Source organism: Triticum dicoccoides, chromosome 2B (genome assembly GCF_002162155.2).
Source record: "Triticum dicoccoides isolate Atlit2015 ecotype Zavitan chromosome 2B, WEW_v2.0, whole genome shotgun sequence".
Classification (NCBI taxonomy): Eukaryota; Viridiplantae; Streptophyta; class Magnoliopsida; order Poales; family Poaceae; genus Triticum; species Triticum dicoccoides.
The window spans coordinates 651,134,313-651,145,117 of record NC_041383.1 but is presented as its reverse complement, the minus strand read 5'-3'; the positions used below and the strand labels follow the sequence as shown (position 1 = coordinate 651,145,117).

At 39.1% G+C, this 10,805-nt stretch overlaps 1 protein-coding gene across 1 annotated transcript; it reads right to left on the bottom strand.

The window, feature by feature from the left end:
* Positions 1-934: 934 nt before the first annotated feature.
* On the bottom strand, positions 935-10,383 carry LOC119368209 (ent-kaurene oxidase 2-like). Its single transcript, XM_037633530.1, has 8 exons — positions 10,180-10,383; positions 5,889-6,049; positions 3,097-3,261; positions 2,851-2,994; positions 2,432-2,686; positions 2,179-2,337; positions 1,893-2,087; positions 935-1,779 (listed from the first exon to the last, which is right to left on the bottom strand). The coding sequence occupies exons 1-8, from the start codon at positions 10,325-10,327 to the stop codon at positions 1,462-1,464; spliced, it is 1,545 nt and encodes a 514-aa protein (XP_037489427.1). The 5' UTR covers positions 10,328-10,383; the 3' UTR covers positions 935-1,461.
* Positions 10,384-10,805: the final 422 nt, after the last annotated feature.

Below are 10,805 nucleotides of genomic sequence, written 5' to 3'. Positions count from 1 at the left end.
ATGGAGGGGGTAGTGGAGGGGCAAAGAAGAGTGGGAGGGGCAAAGAAGAGTGGGAGGGGCAAAGAAAGAAAGAGGGAGGGGGAGTGCATTAAAAGGAATGAGCAAGTGCAAGGAGAGGGGGAGAAAGGAAGGGGGAGGAAGAAGAGGGGAGGAAGGAAGGGGGGAGGTGGTAGGTATTTTGGCTGGCGACTATAGCAGTAGCGCAGGCCACCAATGCGCGCTACTGCTATGCTCGTCCGCCAAAAATATCTACTGCTAAGTTCTACTACATATAGCGCGGGGTGGAAACGCTACTGGTAAAAGTGTACACATAGAAGAAATAGCAGTAGCGCGTTTCTTCCAACATGCGCTATAGATCCTGAAGTAACAGTAGCGCTAGGTAGATGGCCGGCGCTGCTAATTTTTATTGGTCAGGTGGTGCGGTGTGGCACACTTACTAGTAGCATGCTCCAAGAAAACATGTGTTGCTGCTAATGTATAGCAGTAACGCTCTTTCTACCCAGCTCTACTGCTAACTACTAGTAGCGTGGGGACATAAACAAATGCTACTGGTAAACTTCTACCTATAAGCATTTTCCTAGTAGTGTCGGGGACATAGCCTCGAACCAGCACTGACGGGGAATTGACTGCGCACTCGCTATGTGGGGAACAGCTGCGCAGTAGGTTGACAATGCTGGTCGGTCGTGCTACCAGTACGCTTACAGGAGTACATATGCATACGGTTGTACGACGTTTTTTAAATGTTGATCATGCCCTTTATTATGAAGGGGTATCGGCTGATCTCCGTCGTCGATGTGTTTAGAGGGGACGTGCTGAAGTAGAAATGTTATATTCTTCGCGCGTATCCGGCAGGATAATAATTGTACTCAGTGTGTTTCGGTAACAACTTAGGTTGTGCCCATCTGAGTCCGAGAAAGATTTCTCTTCATTATCACAAAAAATAAGAACATATAATCTGAATATCTGAACAAATTATTCATGCAAACCAGTATTGCTTACACACTTTTATCATGCTCGAGCTTGTTTGGCCAAGTTGTAAAACGCAACAAAGCCAGTTCTTAGTGAGAACGGTGTTTTGGTTCCTAGGTGCATATGCACCCATTATGGAAATACATATTTCGAAAAGTGGAAAAATTCAGAACAAAATCCCGCGTGTATATCAGGACATTTTATGTGCGTGCACAAGGTTTCAGTGAAAAACGATGTTTTTTGTGGCTTGTGTAAAAAAAAAGAAATGCCTCGTGAATAGTTAGAATGAAGCATCAGAAAGTGTCTTTCTTACACAAGCCGCAAAAAACGTTATTTTTCATCGAAACCTCGTGCACGCACATAAAATGTCCGGATATACACGTGGGATTTTTATTTCGAATTTTTAAACTTTTCGAAATGTGTATTTTGACAATGGGTGCATATTACCGGTTCTTAGTTACCATTTCATTATTATCAAGACAAAGCTGCCGTTCACTTGCTCCCTCTCGGAGAGAGATGCACGTAGAGCGGATGGAGCTTGTAGCTGGTGAGCTGGATTGTGTCCACTTTGTCCTCGTCGCCCTCCTTGAGCCTGAAGGCGAATTCCTGCACCATGCGCGCCATAGCGGTGCACGAGATGACCGTTGCCTGCATGCTCCCGGCGCAGATCCTCATCCCGGATCCGAATGACATGGTTTTGTACATGTCCGCAGAGTCGAACCTCGGCTCCAGGAACCTCTCTGGCCTCCACTCCTCGGGCTTCTCCCAATCCTTCTCGTTCATGTTACACCCGTACAGGTTGATGATAATCTACAAAAATTGAGAATTTCTTTAGAAATCCACGGTTGGCAGCCGAAACTCAAGGTGCCATCAGTTATGATTGTTGCATGTAGCTCTATGCCATGCATTGCTGGGTCAGTTACCTCTGTGCCGGCAGGGACATCATAGCCGGCCAGTTTGGTGGTCTCATGGACGAACCTTGGAGGCACCAGTGGAACAGGAGAATGTAACCGCAGCGTTTCATGGAACACGGCATTGAGGTACGGCAGCCGCCGCAGGTGGTCCTCAGTGACCGTCTCACCGGCGCACACATCCTGGATCTCCTGGTAGAGTCGTTCCTGATGTGCCAAGAGTATTTGTTTGGGTTAACAATTTGGTCCAGGCAATATAACACTAGAATAGAGAACCACGGGAGAGTAGGAAGCTCGCCTGTTTTTCTGGGTTTTTGGCAAGCTCATACATAGCCCACTCGGTGGTCACCAAAGTAGTATCTGCATTCTCGATGACCGCCTCCCATACCAGCATCATCAATTGTTCGTCTGTTAGTGTGTTTTCTGCCACTAAGAAATCCAGATAGGATACCCTTGCCTACATATCGCAAACGTATCGCGTCAATGAAAAGAAAACAAAGGAGAAATGGATCAAAATAAAACAGGGTACAAGCAATGTGCATTAGAGCCACCTCGCCACGTGCAATTCTTTTCTTCTGTTCATTGATCAAGGCTCTCATCACGCTGGTTCGCCTAAATTCTGTGGTATGAAGTCCTGTTTCGAAGCTCTTGTTTGGAATCCAGCCGAGGTAGGGGAAGAAATCCCTCCAATCAACCTCAATCGCCCACATCAAGATGTCAGTCACAGTAATCTGGTGGATTTCATCCTTCGATATCTCCCTCCCAAACTCCTCCACGTAGACTGAACTCACATCCTCGCCTATACTCTGTAATTGTAGTGTGCACTCTCAATATCACAAATAATAAAAAAAAAAGCACCCGAAGATTTATTTAACTCAAGAAAGTGATACTAATGATTGATTTAACTCAAGAAAGTGATACTAATGACACTATGGAGCAGCACAATGCATCATAAATTTTGTAGACTAACCTCGACCAAGGAGAGGCGGAACAACTCGTCCTTGAAAACATCTCTGAAGTTCAGAGGGGAATAATTCGGGTTGTCAGTCACCAATGTACGAAAACTGCTCAACATGTTATCCATCATCAGGTCTCTTGTCTCCCGAAATTGTCTCTAGATGTTTTGGCAAGCATTTTGTTGTGAGATGTTAGTTAACTGAAAGCTTAAGCAGATCCAAGAGATGACAACTAAGCTGTGTATTTCGAAAGTGTATACCTGAGTAGAAGAACCCAACATGCCCGCCATAACTAAATGCTTCACCTTTTTATAGAAGTCGCCATAGTCACTCATAGCAACCATCGCTTTATCACGACGACCCAACACGTCTAAAGATTTAGGTAGCTTTCGAGTAGATATGGATGAGTATTTCGCAACCATTGCCTGCAAGTACATGGCACAATATATGTTCTTGTAAATTTATAGTAAAATGTGACACAGTTCTGAAATGCTGCTATCATTTCTTAGTTTCGCATCGCAGCTAATATATATATTCTTGCTAATATATACGTTTTTTGGCTGCTTTTTAGGTTTTTTTAGCTTAGTGTTTTTTTTTTGGGGGGGGGGGGTTCCCAAGGAAAAGGAGGCCATTTTATAACCGTTCGAAACGAGAAAACTTACTACAATCCTTTATTCATCTCCAACATGAGAAAAGGAGAGATACGAATAACCATCATATCAGCTTTAAACTTCAATATGGGGGTTAATTAAGGACTCAGTGCCTTTTTGGTTTGCTTCCTTAAAAAGTTGTGGGACTCACGCATTGGATTTCTCAAGCCTGAGGTTGAGATCGCTGTGTGGCTAAGGAGCTGCCTGTGTGGCCTCCATCCAAACACGTCGCGTGGGGTTGGGCCAAACAATTCTACTTCTCGGAGTGGGTAGAATAATGGAGTGACCAATTCATGGATCAGCGGTTCTGGGATTGATGCACTGCCATTTAGCCTCCTATTTGATGCTCTTTGTGTCGTATCGTCTAGGCAGCACATAGCGCTCGGTCCTGGGTTAGCCCCACTTCAGCGTTCCCAAGATAGCTCATCTCCTATGAGTGTTTTTCTTTCCTTCATTCTTCTTCTTCTTTGATTTTCTAGTCTGTTTTCTCAACAAAGAGAAATACTGGTCGATTTGTTTTGATTACTTAAAACAATATTATTCAGATATGAAAAAAATCATGAATGTAGAAAATATTTGTGAAAATAGAAAGTTTTTCACGCATCTAAAAATACATTTCAAATGTTTTAAGTACATAAATTTAGAAATAAGGTGTTCAATTTTTTTAAACACAAAAAGAAGTGTGCGTAATTTAAAATATTCACAATATTAAAAAATATTTGATAATTTTAAAAGAAGCTCTCAAATTTATAAAAACTTGTTTCTGTATTTAATTTCATTGATTTAGAAAAAGGCTCCTGAATTTAAAGATTGTAGGGAGTCTTAAAAATCTAGAAATAAAGGGAAATAAAAATACAAAAAATGTCATAGAAACCAATGAAAGAAAAACTGAAAAAGAAAAAAAACATGCCCACGGGAATAGAAGAAACTGCTCTCGAATCAGTATCGTGCATGTGTAGTTGGTAGGCCCATGTCGCTAGCGCAAGTTCGTTTCATCTACGATTCATGACAAGAAGCAACGAGACATAGAAAATCCTATTTTCCACTCTTCTATGCGACAAACTATTGACCTACCGCACAAAGTTGGAGTAGGAGGGACTAACTGGCCCGGCCCTTATGAACGAGTGGACATATGCTATCATTCTTTCACCGTAGAGGCACTAGCGGTCAGGTTTGGCTTGAATCTCGCCAGAACCATTGGATGCAGCAAGATCGTGACAACTCAGATAGTATGGAGGTTGTGGAAGCTTTGAGAGAAGGCAACCCCTCTTCGGTGGGAAGTGCAATTACTGATGATTGCTATTTCATGTCGTCAGATTTTAATCATGTAATTCATGATCATTGTAATAGAGATAATAACAAAGTAGCTCATGAACTTGCTAGAATAGTTAAGTTTTCTCCTCCTTCTATCTGGATGGATTTGGCACCAGATAAAGTGCTTCCGTTACTTGTAACCGATACCACTATTTTGCTAAGTGAATAAAGGAGGGGAAGTTCTGTCAAAAAAAAACTTGCCCGACCCTTATTGCATTATAGAGATCTAGGTTTTTGACTTATAGAAGGTTACTTGCTGGTTCAGGTCGGTTTTTTTGGTTGTTTCTTTTACCTATTTTATTAAAAAATCTTTTTACTTTTATCCTTTCTAAAAATTCCCTTTGTACAAATTGTTTGGAATTTAAAAAATGTTGGGCTTTTTATAAAAAGAGCATTAAAAATTTATGGAAATTACAAATACTGCTCATGCTTCCATATTTTTGACTTTTAAAAAATGTTCACATTTTCAAAATTGTTCACAAATTCAAGAAAAATGTGATTTCAAAAATTGTTCTCCTTCCCAAAAAAAAATTCACAACTTCAAAAAAGTTCAGAAAATTCAAAAAAAAACTTCTGGTTTAAAAAAATGTTTGGAATTTCCAAAAATCATGTTTTCAGGAAATGATTTGAATTTCAACAATTACGTCTATTAGATATATTCTTAAAAATCTGAAATCTTCAACATAGAAAAGATCGCTTTTTGAAATAAATAAATTCAAAAATATTTGGGCATTTTATACGTAAAAATTGAAAACTAAAATAAACCAAAAATACAAAAGGTTTATGGACGAACGACGCTCTTGTAGAGTGAATGCGTGACTAAATGGGTTGCCGGCCCATGATCATTTTCGGCACCCCTTTAAATTGACGCAATGTACGTGAAATAGGAGGTCCTAGACGAAATACCCTATCAGTTGAAACCTAGGGCGAACAACTGGCCTAAAGCCCATGCTCTTTCCCTTCCAATGGACCAATACCCACCATGGGTGCTCCCTTCTTAGCAGGCCACATTTGACCTTATTGCCATAAAACCTCCTTAATTATGAAGTGGCCTTAATAAACAGGAGAAGTGGCTATTGTCATATTACCTCCTTAGCTACCTCCCTTGTGTTGAGCACAACTACTGACGAAGACCCGGTCTTAATAGTGTATATCGGCCCATAAGTATCAGACCATTTTGAGAAGGTCTTGTGAGGTTTCTTTTCCTTCAGTTGGTGCAGATTTCCAATAAGCGGCAAACCAGGAACAACTGCATGAAATTTGTATGTAGAACAAATGAGATTTTAATATAATTTTTCTTGCAGCAGAATATATCTATTATTACATTATCAAATTGAAAGAGAAAGAACGGTGAAGGTTTAATGGTCTACAGTATGATCCATTGAAGATATAAGAGTAATCCTTGACCTAGACGCAAAAAAGAAAAGGATTGATCCTTGATTTAAAGTTCGTGACGACTGACACACCAGATAAATCTTGCATAGACAGTGAAAAACATTCCAATTTCTTCTGCTTTTGGGTTGAATTTCATCACAACGTCAACTAGGAGGTGTAATGTACAGACAAAATTTGTGCCTGTATATCTATTGAGGTTTAATAGGTAATTAGAACGTGATGGTAATAGAGAGAAGTGTATATTTCAATTTTGAATTCATGCCCTAATTTAATTTACAACCATCAACTTCAGAACTAGTTAGAACGCGCCCCTAAACTATTGAAACCATCTACTTTACCCCTCTTGACAATTAGAAGGTGGTTTAGCTATGACCTTGCCTCCCAGCACACTAGTCAATGTTGATGTGCCATCTTAGTAGGCATAAATCTCTCCTATCTAAAAAGAACATAGCGTTCGGCTAGCCACACTTTCTAGGCATGTTGGCTCCCATGTATTCTTACCTCCATACATACGAGTTAGAGTAGGCCCATGACTTGTTTGATCCCAAGTCCACAGTCGCCGCCTCCTGCCACTCGACACATGACCCAGATTTGTGCTAAGGTGAATGACTAGAGTGGAAGCTACCCATCCACGAGCTTGCGCCTTGGATGTTGTCGTCTCAGCTCTCGTGCTATCACGAACGCTGAAGGAGAGGTTCAAGTTGGCTCCCACGACCGCCGGCCAGTGGCCGCTCCAGGAATTTGCAACCAGATATTCATGTGTATTCATTTTGCCAAAATAATTGCTGTTTTTCGAAAATTGTCACTTTTTTGCCAAAATCGACACTGTTTTGTAAAAATCATGGGTATTCACATGAAGACCCAAGAATACCCCTAGCGCCGCCCCTGCCGCTGGCATGGTGTTCAAGCACACAGGTCAGCAGGGGGGTGTGGGGCTATTTCGAGTATAGATGCAGAGCAAGGATGAGGTCGATGACATGGGTGTATATGGCTTTGTCAAAATAGATGACATGTCATCCATGTTGGCGAAAACCACCATCAAGTTGAGAAAAGGTTTTGTTCTAACCGGATTTGAAGTTTGAGGTTGTAAGTTAAACTAGGTCATGAGTTCATCGTTGTAATGTGCACTTCTGTCTTGGTAACAAACATATACAACTATAGAACGTTTGATAGCTTGCTCATCGTTTAATTTGTTGTTTGAGTCGTTTGTTTGTAATCTACAAGCTAAAAGAACAGCCGGCCAAAAAACCTACCTCTGATCCATAATGTAGGTCATTTCATAATTTTATCAGACAAACTTTTGCAATTTGACCATCTATAAGAAAATATTTTACTATCATCCAAAACATCAATTTTATGCGACTATATTCTGAATTGTAATTTTGTAACGTAAAATTATTCTTATGTAAGGTAGCATGCTTACACAAAAATTAATTGTTAAAATACCATCAAAAAACCTATATGTGGGTGGAAAGAATGGTGTACTTATATGTTTTCAAGAAAACCATCTTCATTGAATCCCACGAGCCGTATAGTCTTTTTAGCTACATGACATGAAGGATTCATGATCCAATAGCTAAACACAGGGTATGTAGCAATTGCTTACCAAGTTTTACGATTTTGCTCTTTCATTTTCAAATGTGTCATACGACAACATGATTGCACAAACATATTAAAGACACACAAGCACACAACACATGCATATAGTTTGAATGGATACCATAGACCAAAAATTAAGACAGGTGAGAACCAGGCATGTTCCACCAGGGTGTGAATACATGTCAGGTTGCTCTGGTTAAGTTTGAAAAACAATTGTAATGCATGCCTGATTGTTTAGGTTAAGCGTGCAAAACAATAATAATATTACTCTTATTTGTTGGCCAAAATAATATTTTGAGATATAAAAATGGGGGAATTATTTATTTGTTATGAAAATCAGTGAATTAATGTGTGTGTGTGTGTGTGTGTGTGTGTGTGTGTGTGTGTGTGTGATGTGTCTAAACAATTAAGCACTTCTACTTATGTAATAAAAATTAAGTTATAAAAGTAACTAACAATTGATTGATATTCTTATATGAAATTCAAAATTGAGAATAAGAAAAAATGACATACATGAACAAAATTCGAGGATGTTATGGAGGTAAACTGATATTAGGTGGCTAAAGATTACAACTCTATTTTTTATGAAATTAAGAAATTAAAAAAATTTATAAATTGGAGAATTATTTGCTACATAATAATACAAATTTATTTAGTATATCAAAGTTGGCCTAAAGTAAAAAAATATTAAAAATAAATTATCAAATCAATTTATTCCTGAGTACATTATATCAGTACTCTAATTATAAGGTTAAATATCACACTTATCGTATGAAGTTCAGAGTAAGAAAATAATATGAATTTGCATATTGATTTCCATATGAAACCAATGGAGTGTGCATAAACAGAAAAGTTCAGAAGGGTTTTAGTTATATTTGTTTATATTTAACCTAATACTGAAACATGGAATTACAAAAATAAAATACAACTAGAGTTTTGAATTCCAATCGTTGACCGCATATGGCATGGACAACACGAAAAAGAAAAGGACAAACTACCATACAAGCGAGTGAGATAAAATACTTTAGCATTTTTTTATTAGTATGCACTAGCAAATACATTCCATTAGGTAGATATCGGAATGACAAAATTAGAGTAAGTTAAGTAAGCTTGTGCGAAAACATCTAGGTGTGTGACACATCACTAATATCCTAACACAAACAACTAGAATGCCATAAAGAAAACTAAAAAGATTCTTGAAGGAAAACTAAAAAAAAGTGTATGATGTGTTCGTCCTTTTATATCAAACTACCTATCAACTTAGAAGCGGACAGAAAGTGAAAGAAAAAAGTCAGTCGAATGGATAAAATTATAATAATATGCCATGAATATTATTTTTAAACTAATGATTTTGGCTCAAGGCATAGTTGAGTATTATATTTGTAATTATAATATTACATTTGTTGAGTAATGCTACTATGATATGGTTACTGATGTGGCTGGTGGACATACATTCCATATTATTTTTAATTTCTTGGGTAAAGAGAATATAAATCTAGTAGTTTCAAATTTTAGTGACCATATCATTTATTTTCTAAACAAGCATATTCATATGATTTAGTCCAAAGTCGTGTCAAAATCTAGAAGAACATCAAATCTAGCCACACAAAGGCACGTGTCACCGTGTTAGTAGTATTCTTTATGATGGGCAAAACTAATATTTGAACTAAGTTGAATTGATGATTCATTTGCATACTTGGAATGAAACCAAGACTCGTCCAAATGAATCAACCAAGTAATACATTTATTTATTTTTCTTATGTACTCCCTCTGTCTTTTTTACTTCACGTATTAGGTTTGTCTTCAGTCAAACCTTTTAAGTTTTCCCAAGTTTATATAAAAAAGTAACAATATTACAATACCAAATCAATGTCATTACATTCATTGTAGAATATTTTTTATATTTACTATTTTTAAATATAAATTTGGTCAAAGTTGACAAATTTTGACTTAAGAAAAATCTAATACGTGGACTAAAAAAATGGAGGGATTACTTTCAGTAAGTAAGACAAAGACAACAATCTTTTGATGATCTATCCATATAAATTGGTTCCTGAACTTTACTAAAGCTCAAAGTATCAAAAGAAGAAAAATGTTGGACTGGAATAATCCCCATCACTATTAAGTCAACATGCATGGCTTTTGAAATATCAAACCATCGCACTTCTTTATATAGAAAGTATTACTTGTAAAAACTGGCGAAATTACCGACTAAAAAAATGGTGCAATTATTGCATAGTGCACTGTTGGGGATGCCATTGATAGCACTGCTGAGAGGGATAAACTGAAACCACGACTTAAAAAGAAGCAGAGCAATGGTACAACAATAGAGCGCGCCCGCAGGTTTCCGCGCATTTTGACGAGATTCAGTAAGACGGTCGTCACCTGGGGGCGCGTTGGTGCGGTCCTTGGGGCCCATCCCGCCGACGCCGGCCTGCACAGCGAGCGCGGCGGCAGCGGCCAGCCCGCCAACGGCTGCGGCAGCGACCGTTCCTCCACTGCTCGCGGCAAGCGCTGCCAGCATCGACTCCATCGGGATCGTTCGGACTTGCGGAGCCTGGGGTGGAAGAGGAGGAAATTAGGCAGCGGCAGGGAAGCCCGGGACACTAGACGGGAGAGAACTGACGTGCGCGCTTTCAGTATTTATAGTAGTAGTGACGGACAGTGGTCGCTATTTGTGCAACGCCCACGTGGGGGTCGCGGCGGCTACTCAAAGAAAACGATTGTGCGGCTAACGTTACGGCATCTCCAACATCAACAAGTACGGAAATTCGCCTTAAAAAAACAAGTATGGAAATTCGCAGGGCAGGGTGCGGCGAACCTGCTCACCCTCTGGGCCACCATATTGTCACGCAGTTTGTAAAGTGATTGTATCCCACGTGGGAATAATAATACTCTTTTTTTTCGGAAAAAACTTCCAATCTATTCATTTTCAATCATGACAGTACAATGAATACCAGAAATAAAAATTACATCCAGATTCGTAGACTACCTAGCGACGACTACAAGCA